The 18,923-nt window shown below is 38.0% G+C and overlaps 2 protein-coding genes across 3 annotated transcripts; one reads left to right on the forward strand and one right to left on the reverse strand.

The window, feature by feature from the left end:
- Positions 1 to 1,748: 1,748 nt before the first annotated feature.
- Positions 1,749 to 5,639, forward strand: LOC149023173 (cytochrome P450 714A1-like). Of its 2 annotated transcripts, none has more exons than XM_089142765.1 (4): positions 1,749 to 2,412; positions 3,814 to 4,303; positions 4,441 to 4,846; positions 4,919 to 5,108. In XM_089142765.1, exons 1-4 carry the CDS (start codon positions 2,100 to 2,102, stop codon positions 5,018 to 5,020), a joined length of 1,311 nt encoding a protein of 436 aa, XP_088998891.1. In that variant the 5' UTR covers positions 1,749 to 2,099; the 3' UTR covers positions 5,021 to 5,108. The 2 variants fall into 2 exon arrangements, with proteins under 2 accessions (XP_088998891.1, XP_088998890.1); XM_089142764.1 differs by having other exon boundaries at positions 1,751 to 2,412; positions 4,926 to 5,639.
- Positions 5,640 to 11,104: 5,465 nt separating this feature from the next.
- Positions 11,105 to 15,919, reverse strand: LOC149023174 (cytochrome P450 714C2-like). The gene is made up of 5 exons (XM_089143731.1): positions 15,391 to 15,919; positions 12,760 to 12,986; positions 12,359 to 12,612; positions 11,854 to 12,232; positions 11,105 to 11,749 (listed from the first exon to the last, which is right to left on the reverse strand). The coding sequence occupies exons 1-5, from the start codon at positions 15,749 to 15,751 to the stop codon at positions 11,303 to 11,305; spliced, it is 1,668 nt and encodes a 555-aa protein (XP_088999857.1). The 5' UTR covers positions 15,752 to 15,919; the 3' UTR covers positions 11,105 to 11,302.
- Positions 15,920 to 18,923: the final 3,004 nt, after the last annotated feature.

The following is an 18,923-nucleotide window of genomic DNA, read 5'->3' on the forward strand; positions in this document are numbered from 1 at the left end:
CAAGTAAAAATACTTGTGTCTTGTCTCTTTCTTTCTTTCCGTGTTTCTTTGTATCTATTCCGCTGCGTAGTTAGGTTGATAATACTTAACATGAGTCATATTTTGTGGCAGTCCTCCACCATGCACCTTTTCTTATACAAATAGATTTTAATGCAGAGCCTAATATAATTTCTCTTTTGATTAAATAAGAAGAAGAAGAGACGAGCACTTCATGCTCTTCATCATTGACAAAGATATAAATTAATACTTTAACCATCAATTACACATTAATTGAACCCCCACAAATCTCCATCATGGCTACCCATTAATTGTGACCCTAAAAAATTTAAATTTTCTTGCAAGGCCTAATAAACGTACTCATTTTATATCTCTTGGGGTGCTAATTTTGATTAAAATGGCCGTCAATTGTGTTTTATATTTTTATATTTAGGGTAATTTTCATTTGGACCTCAAAGTTTGAGCTAAGTCATTTTTACCCCAAGAAGTGACAACTTGCATCTGCCTCCCTTGCAGTATCTATAAAAACCAGTTAAGGACATTTCATCACTTTTACGACCGAAACACCCTTATGCTTATTTAATAGAAAATTACATTGGAGTCCCTTTTTTGGGCATAAACGTGAGTTGGGTCCCTATTGTTGTTAAAATTATTGTCTAGATCCAACTGAAGCCAACACCCATACTCGTTTAACAAGCATAAGTTAATAAGTCCTCAAATTGAAGGTAAAGTAGTGATTTGGATTTATGATACAAGAGTAAGCCCCTACATACTAGGGGTGTACATGGATAATTGAAATATACTGATGAATCTGCATTTATGTCTGTTTAGGGTTATCTGAGTATATCCGATTACGAATAGGACACATATATGATATACTTCTTTCTAGTCTATTATTATCCGTCCGATAAAATTATTCTATTAAGTTATTATTGTGGGTATATATTCTTATTTTATAATTTTTTACTTGAGATATGTAAATACCCTTCCAGATTTCCTATTAAAAAAAATTTTTTTCAATAGTAAAGGAATTTAAGAAAATCAAAGACTAAAATGAGTAGAAAAAAAAATTATTAAATTCTTAAATTTCAAACTTAATTTAGAACAAATAAAATGGTGAAGATGTCAACATACCCATTTAGAAGAATTTAAAAAAAAATTCTATGTGAATATCATTCGAATTTGACTGAATTTGTCCGAAGTCAATAGAATTTTACTTGAATCTGACTGAATTTGTTCGAAAGTCAATAGAATAGTAATTGAATCCGTCCGAATATAATAGGATAGGGATATAACACTGATGGGTTTATATCCGTACCTACATTTTGACTCTTGTATTGATGAAAAGAATTCAATGCAAAAAGAAATGAGAGGATTTTACTTAACCTTAATTTCAAGCTGATCAGGTGAGTCAACTCAACCCATGTTAAGTGTTAAGACGTAATGTCTGACTACGGAAATTAGGTCGAGTGCACAACTTGGCAGCCTTAATACTCGTCTTTTGCCGGCATCATCAATGTTATGCGGGTCGGTCATACATACACCAAACTCCAACGCAACTTAATAATATTCTACGTTTTTCTTGAAAAAGATGCTCTGCCGCAAGGGTGAAGTTGTATTTTCAATGCAGGTTAGCCCGTAAATAAGATAGAGACTAGGGGTGTTCTACTTAAGTATACATACAAAAGGACGTATATCAGAATCACAAGTCACAAGACTCACAACTCACAAGGATGGTAGAGACATTACTTCAGTTCAGAATAAGAAAAGATTCTTATTAGGTAAGCAGTAGAAAATAAGCCTCGTATTTCCATTGTAGGTTGCCCTAGAACCACTACTAGTTTTACCAAAAACAAAAAAAGAACCACTACTAGCCCTGACCTTATATATATATAAACACAACCCACAATGGAATTAAACCTACAAGGCCAGAAGGAGAAGTTTGGGTTTGGGAGTTGAGCGAGAGAGAGCGAGAGAGAGAGAGAGAGAGAGAGAGAGAGAGAGAGAGCCGCTGCAGATTAATCTTCCTCACTCCTGCCAAAGAAGAGGAAAAGAAGGAGCTAGTTAAGGCAGCAGCAGCAGCTAGGAGCGAGAGAAAAGCAATGGAATCAAAGCAGGTTTTATGGAACTTGTGTGTGGTAACGGTGGGTATTTGCTGCTGCTTGTTTGGGTACATGTACACCATTGCGTGGGTAAAATCAGAGAGGCTTAGAGAGAAGTTGAGGCGTCAAGGTATTAGAGGACCTCCACCTCGTTTCCTATTAGGAAATGTCCCTGAGATGAAGAAGATTCAAGCATCACTTGCAGCAAATTCCATCCCTGCTAAAGAGATCAAGGTGGTCGGAGATCATATTGCAGCCCACGACTACACCTCTACTCTCTTCCCTTATTTCGAACACTGGAGAAAACAATACGGTATGCTACGGTAGCTTCTTTCAAATCTTCTTCACTCTTGTAATTTCATGCTTCCAAATTTAATAGACGTAAGATTTCTAGCTCCCTAGCTTTTTGAGTTTTATCAGTAGGAAACCAGAAACCTCCATGGCTAGCTAAGAGCCTAAGAGCCTAAGCCCTCAGAATATGAGATCGTAGGATCTTCGTTAGCGTATGATCATAAACCATACATTAATTAATGCATCTTGGACAGCACCTTCCCTGATTTCTGTCATAATATCATTATATTTAACGACAACCTGACAATCATTAACATTGCCATAATATTTATTTACAAGCTAAAAAATTGCTTACATTGTATCAAATTATTTGCCAATTTGATGATGCACTATATTTGACATTATTAGCTGTACTTTAGAGTCCTGTTTGTATTATCATATGTTTAAACTACTCTTATTATTTGTGGGATTATCTGATCATATTAATTAAGTAACCGCAAGCATAGTTGTTAATTATTTAATCGCACGCCTTCTCTCATCCAACATGGGATGTCTTCTTTAACAGGTTAAAAAAAATGGGATTAGGAACGAGATTACAATTTTCTTAATTCATTATGTTACATGTGGGAGAGTTAAAAGGATAAGAAACTTTTCACCATTTTTTCTCATAGGATAAATAATGTTATCTTATTGTAACTATGTATTATTGTAGTGAGATATATTATTTTTATGAAATTTTTTTTCTTCTTTAATTGGGTTCCCAAAGTCTTTAAGTTTGTAATGATCAATAAGATAATTGTTTACACAAATATGTATCAGCCTTTATTAAAAAAAAAAAAAAAAAAGCATTTTGGACAGAATTTTTTATTTTATAGTATTTTCAGAAACATGTTTCAACGATGCCAAAGTCACTTAAACTAAGACCTATGTAAATAAGATTAACATAAACTAAGAAGGTTTTGTGGAATGGTTGAAAATCTTATTTTTTAGTGGATAACATCGTGTTGTGAGTTGAGCCCTTGCTGTCCATATATATTTTTTAGTGGAGAACATCGTGTTGTGGAATGGAACAGAGCCATTAAATTCTTTTTGGTTTGGTTATAAGAAGCCAAGAAGGTATCAAACCGATCCATCCAAACATGCACATACATTGCATCCACGTGATCATCTGTACTGGTGAGCCCTGACCATTCACCATCAACACAGGACTGCTACTGCTACTGCTACTGTATCTGAACATGTGTCTTGAATATTCTGCTGCTGCTGCTGCTACTGTGCCATTCTGCATGTACATATATACTATAAATATAGAATATTATACATGCAATACCATGCATGCTAGCTAGTAGCTACGTACACTTGGTATATATAACACTTGGAATACAAATATATCTATATATAATACGTGCATGCATGCATGCAGGTCCAATATACATGTATTCAACAGGGAGCAGGCAACACTTGTACATGAATCACCCGGATACAGTGAAGGAGATGAGCCAATCTTCATCTTGGGATTTAGGTAAGCCCTTGTATGTGGGCAAGACACTCGGCCCCATGCTTGGAAATGGCATTCTAAGGTCCAACGGTCACGTTTGGGCCCACCAAAGGAAAATCATCGCACCGGAGTTCTACATGGACAAGGTTAAGGGCATGGTCGGCCTGATGGTGGAGTCTGGGTTGGCATTGATACACAAATGGGAGAAGCAAGTAATGGGGGAATCTCAAGAAAGCAGGATTGCTGCTGCTGAACTAAAAGTGGACGACGATTTGAGGAACTTCTCCGCTGATGTCATCTCCAGAGCTTGTTTCGGCAGTAGCTATTCCAAGGGCAAACAGATTTTCTCTAAGCTCCGGGCCCTTCAGCATGTAATGTCCGAACAAGGCTTACTCTTCAAGGGAACCAGCTTTAGGTACGTACGTACGTACCTACGTATTTATTTCAATTCATATTATATATATATATATGGTCCTAGCTAGTGTTCTCTACCTAATTTATAATCCATGATCGATCATATATATCTTAATTGGATTGGATCGGATTATATAGAAACCTGCCAACGAAGAGTAACAGAGATATATGGAGGCTAGAGAAGGAGATCAAATCACTGATACTGGACACAGTGAAGGAGCGGCAAAGAAAATCATCAATGTCGTCGTCGTCGTCGTCTACCTCAACGACCTTAGATCACAATAAGGATCTATTACAAATGATCTTGGAAGGTGCCAAGAGCAACATTCATGATCAGCTGGGTTCAGATTCATCTAATCGCTTCATAGTCGATAACTGTAAGAGCATATACTTTGCTGGTCACGAGACTACCGCGGTAGCTGCAACGTGGTGCTTGATGTTAATGGCACTGTATCCCGAGTGGCAAGACCGAGTTCGCGCCGAAACTCAAAAACTCTGTGGTGGTCGATTTCCAGATGCTGATATGCTTTCTAAGATGAAAACGGTATATATATGCACATACATACAACATTGCCTCTTTTTTTTTATTTTTTTTTGCAATTACCATACAAATTAGCTTGCAGGTGAAGATGGTGATTCTAGAGGCCTTGCGGCTCTACTCTCCCGCAGCGTTCATATCGAGGGAGACGTTGGAAGATACAAAGATTGGAGGTTTTGATATCCCAAAGGGAATACACCTGTGGACTTTGATCCCTACATTGCACCGAGACCCAGCCATATGGGGTCCTGACGCCAACGAGTTCAAACCCAACAGGTTCACCAAGGGCATCTCCGATGCTTGCAAGCTTCCGCAAGCATACGTGCCCTTTGGAGCTGGCCCTCGCTTGTGTCTCGGCCGCAATTTCGCCATGGTTGAACTCAAAATTGTTCTCTCTCTTATTGTTTCCAATTTCTCTTTCTCCATTTCTCCCAAGTATCACCACTGCCCCACGTATAGAATGATTGTGGAGCCCAAGTATGGAGTTTATCTTCTGCTCAAGAAAATCTGACTTGAAACATACATACTACTATTATAAAAGCACAAATTGAGAAGACATGGCAACATTTATCTTTCTTAAAACATCTTTGCCTATTCAATTCATTAGATCTTTAGATCATTTAAGAAAGATGTCTAAAATAATAATTATAATTCATAAACACAATATTAAATTAATACAATAATAAAACAATTATTATTATTATTTTTTATTGTCGGGAAAAGATTTCATGTATTAATATCAATTAAAGCCTGGAGGGAGTTTACATTTAAGAGTATCATAACGGGGCTGGGGAATTAACATAAAAGAACCAGTCAAGTGATTTAGCATTAGTTTTAGCAATAACATCAGCAACAAAGTTAGCCTCGCGAAGGATATGATGAAAGTGACATTAATTTTGTGAAAGTAGAGGCAAGCTGAAGAATATCCGTTACAATAACAGTGACTTTCTAGGAAGGATGAGTCTGTGATATGATGAATGTTGTCAAGGCTTGGTTATTTGTTTCTAGAATGATGTGTGAAAGTTGAAGTTGTTATGCACATTTTCCGAATTGTGAGTCCCTCGGCTACCATAGAATTCTATACGTCGGTACCTTGCCCAAAAAAAAAAAAAACATGATGATCCTAATTTTGGGCTAAGCCTCCTATACTGGAGAGGCAGAGATCAATATAAGAAGAGCCATCTATGTTGATTTTGACACATCCTTCGTATGGGGCTTCCAAGCGAAGCATATGTTTCACTGGTGGAGATCTTAATAGGCGTAGGGATGGAGTAAAGTGGAGCAAGGCTCTACGTATATTCTAAATAGGATCATGTAAATGGATGTGAACTACCTATTCGAGAAGTATAGAGATTCCAAAGTGCCCAAAGAAAAATGAGAATTTAATAATGTTGATAATGTTTTTGGGTGGCAGAATAAATTTTGGGTTGGGTGAGATACCATCGTGGAAGACGCAGTTGATCCCAGATGTGAGTAGTTATAGACAGCTCACTGGGAAATGACAACCTTTTTCAACAAGAAGATCTGCAATGGGCAACTCAAAGAAAACAAAATTTAAAAAATAAATAACACAATATATATATAGAAAGAAAGAATTAAATGCTATTAACTGTACTCATGAGATGAGATGGACAAAGCAGCCCCCTTGTCAGGCGAACCAAGTAAATATTTTATTTCGTGCATGTCCGTTTTGCTATGAAATTGATGCAACTTAAAATCTTCTAGTCGTTGAAGGCCAGCAAAAGAAATGCCAAACGTAGGCCAACTCGGCGGTCGGGAAGCCACCTCCAATGATGAAGTCAATAAGTGCACCACCAAATGAGCCCTGACAAATTGCAGAGCTTAATTGAAAGATAGAATAAAGGGAAACGATTCAATTATCTTCCTTCGTGTTGTTCTTTTATCTTTATAGGGTTTACCTTTTATTTCTGTCCATTGGATTAGTTCACGAATCGTATCTATAGCATTCGATCGTAGGGTTTCACTCCCTTAATCTAAGTTAGTTGCAATTTACCTTATGGGGGCATGATTACCTATCCTGAGCTTGGTGGGATCACATTTCTTTCTATAATTGTCGAGTTTCTTCATGCTCAATGCATCTCAAGATTCACTTCTGGAACTACTCCTGACTAGGGCAATTGAACTAATCATGGCTAGACTCGATTTTACTTATCACGAGCTCCCCAAACCGAATGATCAGGATCAAGAAATCAATCGTTTGGTGTGCTTTTCTAGATTATGAACTATGGGCATAGAAGGTGGAAGTTTAAACGATCCTAGGTTTCTCGAATGTCCTCCAAATATCACATTTATTGTTAGAAACATTACGTCCTCCCGAGCTGCAATCGTTCAGCATGAAACACACTTTTCTTGCCACGTGTTCATTGGGAACAGACACCATCATGGCGTTCTTTTACTTGAGCCATCACTTACTTTCGGCCGTTGATTTTGGATTAATCTCATTCGTTGAATGCTTAGTCTCAAAGGAAAAGCCGTCATCCATACCGAGTGTTGATTCATATTGATCTCATTCGTTCAAATTCTCCTCTAGGCTTATTTAAACCCCTTCGAACTCACTCTTCAATTTAACTTTTTCACTTTCCCTTTGGCAAATTCCTTTGCGCTTGAAGATTCCAGCTCCAAGTGAACCTCACTTTCAAGTCTCCAAGTGAACCTTGATCAACTTCACCCAAAATCAAACAAGTAAGTTCCCTTTCTACTTGTTCATCTCTGTCTTCTCTTCTTTCCTCCTTGTGCATTAGAATCTGATTATATCTTAAGTACGCATCCATGAAGCTCAATGTTTCATAACTTGTTGTGGCATCAATGAGGAGGTCAATTCGGGCTAAAGGGTAACAATCCTTTGGGCATGCTTTGTTCAGATTTGTATAATGGGTACATATCCGCCATTTGTCGTTCGACTTCTTGCCATGAAAACATTGGCGAACCATGTCGAGCACTCGATCGGTTCGATAAATCCCGACCCCTTCAGTTTATTAACTTCACTTTGTACGGCTTCGTGCTTCTCGATCGAGGAAATTCCTTCTTCTTTGAATCACTGGTTTTGTTTTTGGGTCAATCCACAGCTTGTGTTTGGCTATACTACAATTTATCATTGGCATATCTGCTACAGACCATGCAAACACATCCATATTTTTCTGAAGGAATTCTTTCAAGTTTTTCTTGAAATCTTCTGGTTGTTCTGAACCAACAAAGGTTCCTTTCTCCTCGTTCGAAGGATCTAGTTGGATCCTTTCTAGGCTTTAAATAGGTTATGGCCTTTGCATCATTTATTCGTCCCGATCATCACGAACTTCAATAGACATGGCTACAGACTTCCTTGGCCTACCCTTGTCCTTTAGGTAGGAGATGTAACAAGTCTTTTGATCCAAAGCCACTTCGCCAATGCCATTGTCCATCGGGAACTCGATCTTCATATGTTTAGTTGAGACAATTGCTCCTAACTTGGTTAAGGATGGCCTCCCGAGGATGACATTGTATGCTAGTAATTCCCGTACAATCAAAAAATTCACATGCATAGTGGCCTCCTTTGGGTATGTCCCAATAGTTAGATCTAGTTGCACTATTCCTTTTGCCACCGTCGAGGACCTTGCAAAATCACATAAACGTGTTGAGCTTGGCCCCATCAGGTCCTCTTCCATATTTAACTTTTTGTAAGCTTCAAAGGATAGGAGATCTGTGAGGATCCAGTATCCACTAATACTTGATGAGCTTCCCGACAATCGATTTTGACTCTTATCATGATTGCATCGTCGTGGGGGGGGGGGGTACAAATTCCTCTTTCATCTTCTTCAGTAAATGCGATGGCTTCTTGTGAGCCTGGCCTCTTTCTTTTCTTGATTGCGTCTCCTAATCTCACGAATTTTGATTTTGCCTTCAACTTCCTAAGGGATTCAGGCTCTGATCCTCCAAATATCGTGAGGATCGGGGATCAGCTTGCCCTAACTACTTCCTTTCCCTTTTTTGTATTGGAAGTCTCGGGTCTACCATCTTTGCTGCCCGAACGCTCTCTTCTTTTTTCTCCTAATGTCCTACTTTCTCGATCGTCTTCTCTTCTCTTCACATAGCTGGCTAGATGTCCCTAGGTTATCAGTCTCTCAGTATCTCTGCTTTCAAGTATTTGCAATCATCAGTGTAATGCCCATAATCCATGTGGAATCGACAATATTTATATTTCTTCCTCAGGCTTGGACACCATCTTGGGTGGCCATCTCAATATGTCCCGATCCTTGATCTGCATTAAGATTTTTGACTATTGGGCATTTAGGGGTGTATACTCTGCATGGTCGGGGGAATGCTGCATCCAGTTGGATCTTCCCCTACTTCCTCGATCATTATTTTGTCCTTTCAAACCTTGCCCTTTTTCAAGGACATTTTGCTCCTTATTGGCTACCTATGCTTCTCCTTGTCGGGCATCAAGGTTTTTGTGACCTCTGCTTGTTTCTAGCACCTTTGGACTACTTTGGCATATGTGGTCGAAAAAAGAGTTGTCTTTGCTACTTGTTCATCGAGATTTTCGATCTCCATTCTCGCTTTATTGAATCTCTACAAATAATCCTGAATGGATTCATTCTTTGCTTGCTTCATGGTGAAGAGAGTCTCTTCAGTCTTCTTTGTTTTTATGTCACTTTGGAACCGACCAATTAATTTTAAGCCAAGTTTGTCGAATTCGGTTATCCTTCTCGAGGGCAGGGTTTGGGAACCACTTTTCGCAACTCCCGTCAATGAGCATCCGAACACTCTGCATAAGATTTCATCCAAATTCTCGGCCACCAACATCGTTTACTGGTAATAGCTTACATGGGCCCTAGGGTCTTCACACCCATCAAATAGGGAGAAGGTCAGGAGCCTGAAATTGTGGGGGAATTCATACCTGGCCATGCATCCACAAAATGGGGTCTTCCTGATGATTGAGTAGATATCATTTGCCTTTTTACCTTTAGTAAGTTGTCATAACTTTTGATTGATGTCAGCCAACTCTTGATCAAATTGAACAAATCTAAGAATACTCTCCTTGTACTAGTGTTGAGACATGCTAGTACGCGTTCGAACGCCTCTATCGAGCCTCGTAAGGGTTCTCGTCTTGTTGCCTTGTGACTAATCTCACACATCTGCCGCCACTCTTCGAGGGAGCTCTCCCATCCTTTGCACTCCCGATCGTTCACTCGGCCTCTTCTCGTCTTAGATTTTTGTTGGGAGGTTGCTGAAAATTTTGCCCTTCATCCTGATTCCTTTCTCTTCTCGGGAAACACCCTCTCATGGGTGAAGTCCCTCTTTTTGCTCCTTGAACCCATCTTCGGGCTTCTTCTTCTTGATCAAACTGGTTTGGGTTCTTGGGGCTCCCAACCGCGTTTCCATTGTTCTCAGCAATGCCATCATCTCAAGGAATTAGGCATGCATTTGGTTCATCTGCTGCTGGCTGTGATTCATCTGTTCCTAAATAACTGGGATCATCTGGATCTCTCCATCCTAATTGTTTAGGCGTACGTCCTCCCCCGACTACTTCTTCTTTGTGCTGCTCGATCTGTCACAATGGACCTTCATCTAGGGGAATGGGATTTCAACCTAGAGGTGGTGGCAAATCTGATTCTGATTTCTCTGAAGTGTAGATCTTGTATCTACCATGGTTTTTTGAATAATTTCTCACAGCTGATGCCAAATGATGCGACTTAAAATCGTCAAGCCGTCGGAGTTCTGCAAAACAAACGTCAGATGTGGGGCCACTCGGTTGTCGGGAAGCCAGCTTCGATGACGAAGTCAAATCACAGAGCTTAATTGAAAGATAGAATGGAGGAAAATGATTCAATTACCTTCCTTCATGTTGTTCTTCAACCTTACCTTCCTTCATGTTGTTCTTCAACCTTTATACGGTTTACCTTTTATTTCCGTCCTTTGGATTAGTTCACGAATCTTATTTGTAGCCGTCACATCGTAGGGTTTTATTCCCTTAATATGAGTTAGTTGCAGTTTACCCTATGGGGCACGATTGCCTATCCAGAACTTGGCGGGATCACGTTTCTTTCTATAACCGTCGAGTTTTTTCATACTTAAGGGTTAACCTTTGGAACTGGTCCTGACGGGGAAATTGAACCGCTGTTGTATGACTCAATTGGTTATTATTTTTAGTCATCAGAAATTGATTAAATCCTAACGACCTCTGGTCCTAATAACTTCGAGAGCTCGATCCGGCCCAACTTAAGCAACAAGATTAGAATATGTATTAATTTCAGACGAGTAAACTAATCAATATGTAAACAAAGAGCATATATGTTTTATAATTATTTACATAAGTAGTATAATATATAGTATGATACAAACGGCAGGTTTCAAAGAGCCTATATGTTTTATAATTCTTTACATAAGTAGTATAATAGTATGATACAAACGGCAGGTTTCTTGGAGAAAGAATGATACGACATTTGATCTGATCTGGTTATGCATTCATGCTTTCTTGACAAGAAGATTCATGCCATACTGGGGCTCAACTACAAACCTAAAAGTGGGCGAATGGAGATATCTGGGAGAGAGGGAGAAAGAGAATTTGGAGAGGATGAGGGAGAGGAGAACTTTCAATTCAATCATGGCGAATTTCTGTCCCAAGCAGGTCCGAGGGCCGAGGCCAAACGGTATGTATGCCTGTGGAATCTTGCAGGCACCGAAAATGCCGTCTGCGAACCTTTCTGGCTTGAATTCATGGGCGTCTGTTCCCCAGATTTCCGGATTTTGATGTAGAGTTGGGATGGGGATCCATAGGTTTACGCCCCTTGGTACATCAACACCGACACCAACACCACCTCCACACCCCAACTTTATCTCTTCCAAGGCTTCTCTTGCCACGAACGAACTTGGAGGGTATAGCCTCATTGTCTCCTGAATCACCATCGTCAACTGCATGCCATGGCACCAATGAATATATTCAAGTCATCATGATATATATGACTGATCTATCTATACATAATAATTAAGATATATAATCGATCGATCGATCTCACCGTCTTCAACTTGAGAAGCATATCGAAATCTGGAAATTGGCCGGCAAAGACATCTGCCACCTCATTGCGAACGCGAGATTGCCAGTCTTGATGCAGCGAAAGTAACATCAAAGCCCAGGTGGCAACGGTGGCCACAGTCTCATGCCCAGCAAAGTATATGTTCTTGCAGTTATCCACCACAAACCGATTTGCTGTTTCAGACCCAAGATGATGATGATGAGCATGGGCTCCTTCCACAATCTTTTGTAGCAAATCCGCCTCAATATTACTATTACTACTACTTGATCCTGCTTGTCGTTCCTTGACTACCTCTAAAATCAACCTCTCAATCTTCTGCTCCACCTTCCAAGCCTCTCTATTATTCTTGCTTGGGACGTACCTACCGGTGCATATATGCCCCCATGATACATATAATTTCTTATACATAATGATCAATTTAGTTAATTTGCATGCAATTAACAAACTGACTATTGCTTGCTAGGATTCTAGGAAGCGGTTACCCTACCTCAAAGCAGGAATTCTAGCATGCAAGCTTGTGAGAGACGTGATCCTCTGCAATGTCCTAAGCAATGAGAATATCTCTTTTCCTTGAGAGTAGCAACTTCCAAAACAAGCTTTTGAGATCACATCAGCTGACACATTTCTGAGATCTTCATCAACTCTAATCTCTTCAATTCCTCCCTTACCTTCTCCTCCGACTTGATTCTCCCACGACGTCAACATAGGCAAGCACGACTCCACCATCAAGCCCACCATTCCCTACGTACATTAATTAATTCGCTCCCCCAGAAAAAGAAATCAAAACAACCATATCACATTATTAATTTAGACAACAAATGATCGAGCAATAATTTTCCTTCTTCTACAGTGCTACTCTATGGATGAAAAAAAAGCAAAAAAGGGTACCTTTACTTTATCGATGAAAAACTCTGGTGCAATGATTTTCCTTTGATGGGCCCAAGCTTGACCACTGGATAATGTGACACCCAGCCCCACCAGAGGCCCAATTACTCCAATAAGGTAGGAGGGCTTCCCCAGATCCCAAGAGTTATGCAGGCTTATTTCCTTCACAAGATAAGGGTCACTAACGTATAGATGTTGCACATTTCCTGTTGAGTACATGAACGTTGGACCTGCAGCAGCAACCAACATCAACCAAAAATATAACGCCTATGAATTATGAATAGACAGACCACCTGGAAAAACGGTAGCTTATCAAATTCATTCATTGAATATATAGGAATGACAAAAAATCTAGCTAGCTTATCCTTATTCCAGTGTGAGTGTGACCATCAGGCTACTTAATATTTGAATATAATTGCAGATCATTATCATAATTCCACTATCCAAACTGCATCGATCTCATATATTAATACCTAAACGTATACTCACATGTCAAGTTTTTATATGATATTTGGATCGAATTGCATAAGATAATAAAATAGATTTTTTGAAGTTAATTGCAGGATCCTAAGAGAGTAATCAATAGTTGCAGACTTGCAGGAGTACTATTCTGGACACACCTGGATTTGATGCTTGTTAATTAATTTTATGAAAGAATGAATATATTGTTGAATTTTGAGTTTGACATTTGAAAGGTGACAGATACAGACCACCCAGTTTTTAGCTGCCAATAAAGAATATATAATTATCCCTACTTATTCCAAAAAATAATTTATTTTTAGATAGGCACCAGACCTTTGATCATGATAGATAAGAATGTTAATACATGAGACAATTTATGGTTGATTTTGAGCATTCAACTTGATAAATGGCCTTATCAATACCATTTAGTTGCTAGTGTAGGATTTACTACAAACAATTGAGGAATACGTATCGATCCCCAATTTTTGTAGTAGTATTTTTCAATATCTACTTATCAAATATTTTGTAATTCTTGATTTAAATAAATGCGTGCTTAATACATGAGAAAATATCTAGTTGACTTTTGATTAAGAAATTTTAATGGTGTCCTATCAACCCATGCATTTACATGCATAGCTTCTTTTTTTTTTTTTTTTTTTCTTCTTTGGTTTGTCAATCCCGGTTTCCAAGGCTTTGCCTTGACTAATCCGGTGTTCGACCCGGGTCGCACACCTAGCTGTGGTGGGTAAGTTTCCTAGCGGAGATTTTTTATATCCACAAGGTTATTTTGATATCGGAACTTTGCTTAAACTGACTAAGCTGCTTACCACTTGGACCAACCCCGTCGGTACATGCATAGCTTCTATAGACAACACAAAGATACATATATTTTCAAAAAAAAAAAAAAACATATATTGGTAGATGATCTCAATATTAATGCCAATGTATTCGCCCACAATAATGTTTCTCCTCAAAGGTATCTAGTTTTCTCATGTGTTGAGGGTGTGGAAGGGGGGGGTGGTGGGGGAAGGGAGTCAGGAACCCTGATTGCTCTCCGAATGCTTACTAATCTCAAATACAGGTGGCTATAGGGTACCATTGCAAATCTCACTTCTCTTAAATTCTTTTATTTTAACTCTACCTGATTTTGTGGTTAGAAAGCATAAGGAGAACATAAAGTGCTCTAGTCAGGAGAGATGATCTGGGGGAAGAATGGGAGATGATTGGGAGTTGAGACAGGATGTGAAACCCTAAGTCACTATGATTGAATACAAAAATCTTTAAGAATGGTGATAATATTGAAGGTCAATTAACTTGTAACAATAATAGCATCCCCAAGCTACCATTGACCTAATTAGAATTGGGCAAGTAACGGTATACCAAGTCATGTAGCCTTTGGCAAGTGTAAGAACTTAAATGACTACCCGTTACCCCACCCATGACTCCATGGGTGCACTTTGGTTGGATGCCTCAATGTCAGTGTATACATCACATTGACTTGGCAACCTAAAACAAAACCACGTGTTCTTAGCCGCCCTTCTTTTCTCGTTAAAATTTAAGAGGGGTTGTCTAAAGTCTAAATATAAGTAATGCAGACAAATGACAACGATGCCTTATGATGGATGAGTAACGACTAGGAGTGTAAATGGTCAACCAAATGATGTTACAATTAATATATAGAAATTTACTTTATTATTATTATTATTCTAACATAAAAAAGAAAAAAAAGAAAAGAAAAAAACCTAGTTACTGTCTTACTGAGTGATTTTAAATAGTAATAAACTAATAAGAATTTATGTTTTATGGTTGTCATCGTTGTCGATACACATTATCTATTACATATATTATCATCAAAGATGTTAAAGTCGGTCCTGCTACAATAGTAGTTTATGATAATGATAATATATTTCTCTTTCATATATAGTGAAATTTCACCTAACGCTTTGATTTCATGATTATTCTCCCCGCTTTTATTGACTTATTAAATCGAGAAAGCAAAAAAAAATCTACATCATCCTGTTTGCCGAAAATGGTGGGCAAAGAATAAATCTCTCTTCGTTATGATTTATGAACAAAGGATAACTATAATTAATTTATCTTTTGGTGATTAAGCAATTAAGGATAACCAGAAATGAATCTAATAGGAAGAGAAGTTGAGTAGTATGTGCATACCATATAGTTTTCTCCATTTCTCAAAATATGGGAAGAGAGTAGAGGTATATCCGTGGGCAGCGATATGATCATGATGATCTCCCTGCAGGACTACCCTGCTGCTTGCAGTAGTAGTAGTAGTCTTCTTCTTCTTCTTCTTCGAAATGGACCTTATTGCGAGTGATGCTTGAATCTTCTTCATCTCAGGGACATTCCCTAACAAAAAACAAGGTGGAGGTCCACTGATACCTTGCCTCTTTAGCTTTTCTCGAAGCCTCTCTGGTTTTACCCAGAGAATGGTATATAGGTATCCAAACAAGCAGCAACAAATACCTACTACCGCCACTGCCATACAGGAGCTCCACGAGACCTTTAACTCCATTAATGCTTCTTCCTTAATTTGCCCCCACCACTACGTTCTAACTGCTTGCTAGCTGTTTTTCTTGAATTTCTCCTTCTTTTGGTCGTCTTTTCCTCTTTTTTTTTCTCTGGGAGGGAGAAGATTAATTGCAGTAATATGAAAGATTGGTCTTCTCACCTCTCTCTCTCTCTCTCTTGTTCACTCTTATCAATTAAGTGCTTATATATATAGCTCAAAGTCTCAAACCTCTCGTCTAAGGTCTTTGTTAATTGTCAAATGATGCTTCATTGTATCCACTAATTAATATGACCTGTATATCTACCACTCATGCGTGGCAAATGCTGATCACAGCATATGTCCTTTGCTTTTACTAAATTCCCTGTAAACAGTGTCTTACTCTTGTTGCTGATGGCAGCATGAAAAGGCATTTAATAATTTAATCAAATGACATTTGTTATCTTGTAATTTCGTGGATAATCTCTCAATAAAGAGGTTGTGGGTTGGACTTTTGTTAAGGCATATTAATATCTCCATCCTCAATATTAATAAAACAACAAAAAGAAGTAGCTTTGTTGAATATGAAAATCGGACAAGGAATTCAAAGATATAGAGATGATTTTTCTAACATTGGATTGGCAATCTTGTGTCTTGGATTTATATATAGTTAATTAGTGTTCTTTCAAATGCAGTTTGGTCATAGTTTCAGAGCTTCAGGTTTGAGTTTATTATGTTCCTCAGCTGCTAATTGTTTAATGATCTATAGTATAATTTCTAATGTGTTTTGGGATTCTATTTTCATGATTACGATCTCGATGAATCAAAGTACTGCTTTTCGACCTTTTAACTCCAATAGGGTAGGGCTTGTGAAAGAGGGGACTAGAGTTTGGGTGGAACCAAAAGTTTTGTTTGCTAAATTTGTAAAATATTAAAATTTTAAATATAAAACAAAAAAAAATCATATTTATAAATACAACCTGCCATTTTAATTCAGACAATCCTATTACTTTCTATACATGTGACAACATTTCCACAATTAACTACAAGCTATAGTGGCTGCAAGGGACAATTTCCTTTAAATCTGGTCTTTTTCCTTGTTTAATTAATTTTTGATAGAATGTTACCTACTATTTTATTTTTTAGTATGTCCTTTTTCTTTTTTTATTGTTTTTTTCTTCTTCTGTATATTCATTTTCCTTATATATATAACCTTTAAATAAATTATTCAATCGATCTTTCCACTTACAGATGCACGTATGTGATTTTTCGTTATTTTTTATTCAATCAACCTTTTCAATTGTAGGGATATCCAGAAAACTTAGGAGGTTTATAATGCAAACAAGGTCACTTTTGTTGCATTTGTCCAAATGCTTCAGTACTTGCTTCTCCTTCCTTTTAGAGATTTTTTCAAGACAACCAAAATTTTTGGTTGTCAGAGTGTCATATTCGAATTCCAATCTTCTCCACCCAACTTGTCCCTCCACTTGTATTGTCGCATTCACATGAGTCATGAGAGATGGCCCACTATTGCAGTGTCCCGGCCCCCTCCCCTCTCTCTATCTCCGCTTCCTATTATTTAGAAATAGTGGTTATAAATAGTTACTATCAAGATATTGAGTGCTTAGAATCGTTAAAGAATTGGAACTGAACCATCCAATTCTTATGCAAAAACATTTTTTAATGTTTCTGTGCTAAAAGACCGTTCTTTGCATGAAAATGAGCGTTTGATAAATCTGTTCTGAAATTATTTCTAGAACACTATTAAAATAAGTTGGTGATTGATAAACTCGCTCTAAGGTTTCATTTTGGACCAATTTTATCACTTTCGTTTCTATTCTTTGGTAAAAATATCTTTTTGATGTTCTGCAAAAGGCATTTTTTAGAACATTTTTTTGATCAGTCTATTCTTAAAGAACAGAAGAACAAACCATTTTAACAAATGGCTTTTACCAAATCTTCTGTTCCCTAAAAACAGAAGAACACCAAAAACGTTTTTTAAGAACGCTACCAAACGCACTTTGAAAATGAATGAGTCTAAGTATTGGGATGTTTTAGGGCCTGTTTGGTTACACGAATCCAGAGATTTCAATCTCTGGATTCATGAATCTGAGAATTATACCCGTTTGGTTGTAAAAATCTCTAGATTCATGAAATCTAGAGATTCACCTTTTTACACTATAAACATGAATATGTAGATTTATAGGTAAGGGGTGAAATCCAGAGATTTCAAAAAAGCTTTACATTTACACATTCACAAAAATCACGTCGATCAAATAATTTGTTAGGATGAATCCACAGATTTCATTCCATTACCAAACATCTAATTTTATAAATTATAACTCCATAGATTTGAAATCTATCTCTAGATATTTGAAATCTCTAGATTCATGTAACCAAACAGGCCCTTAGTTAATGGGACCAAACAGGCCCTTATTAGGGCATCTCAGTTACCAAAATGCCTCCGTTAAACCCTAAACCCGCTCAGTCACCTTTAACCTTAGCTAGCTCCCTCCATAAACAAAATTCTCCTCCTCTTTAACCTGTTTAAACCCTGTCATACTTCAATGGAACTCTTTGATTAGTTATTTTTTTAATCTTAATGGTTAGGAATTATTTGCTTCTTTATCTTGGTAGAAAATGTTTCTGGTGTTTCTTGGTGCAGATACACATGGTGGGTTATCAAAAAAGGGCCCAATTGATCCACCGCCAATGAGCTTGGATTCGATCTCTCGCTAATTCAATTCTCCATTTTCGTAAATAATCGTTGATGAAGAACGATCGACCAGAATTGGTCACTTTGTTTGGCTGACCTTAGACTTTGAATCCGTAAAAGATGCACTCAACGAAACCAACGGAGTGGTTGACATTAACCAGCACTTGCAGCTAGTATCCATGAAATTTCACCACGACGACGACAACGAAGAAGAAGACGACGCCGTCAACGACAGAGGAGAGAGGAAGTGGGGGAATGAAGGAAGGAACACCAATTCAGGTCCCTAGCTAGCTCGATCGCCAAGAATAGAATGGAATAGAATAGATGACGTACGTACACGCGCGTACAGCCACAAGAAGTAGTGAAAGAAAGAAATAAAGAAGCACACCAAGGTCCTTCGCCTCGCCTGGCCTCCTATATAGTTACAATAATAATATTATTAAGAAATTAGTGGTTTTTTTTGTCGTCGTGTACGTTGTGCTG

This window comes from Hakea prostrata, chromosome 2 (genome assembly GCF_041222555.1).
Source record: "Hakea prostrata isolate BN-2017 chromosome 2, UWA_Hpros_2, whole genome shotgun sequence".
In the NCBI taxonomy this organism is placed as follows: Eukaryota; Viridiplantae; Streptophyta; class Magnoliopsida; order Proteales; family Proteaceae; genus Hakea; species Hakea prostrata.

Excerpts from the sequence above, each read along its gene's own strand:
- LOC149023173 (XM_089142764.1), top strand. The coding sequence starts at position 2,100 with ATGGAATCAAAGCAGGTTTTATGGAACTTGTGTGTGGTAACGGTGGGT. Across the intron at positions 4,304-4,440 it reads TTCAAGGGAACCAGCTTTAG|AAACCTGCCAACGAAGAGTA; the intron begins GTACGTACGTAC and ends CGGATTATATAG. Across the intron at positions 4,847-4,925 it reads TGCTTTCTAAGATGAAAACG|GTGAAGATGGTGATTCTAGA; the intron begins GTATATATATGC and ends ATTAGCTTGCAG.
- LOC149023174 (XM_089143731.1), bottom strand. The coding sequence starts at position 15,751 with ATGGAGTTAAAGGTCTCGTGGAGCTCCTGTATGGCAGTGGCGGTAGTA. Across the intron at positions 12,613-12,759 it reads TTTTCATCGATAAAGTAAAG|GGAATGGTGGGCTTGATGGT; the intron begins GTACCCTTTTTT and ends TAATGTACGTAG. Across the intron at positions 11,750-11,853 it reads TGCTTCTCAAGTTGAAGACG|TTGACGATGGTGATTCAGGA; the intron begins GTGAGATCGATC and ends CATGGCATGCAG.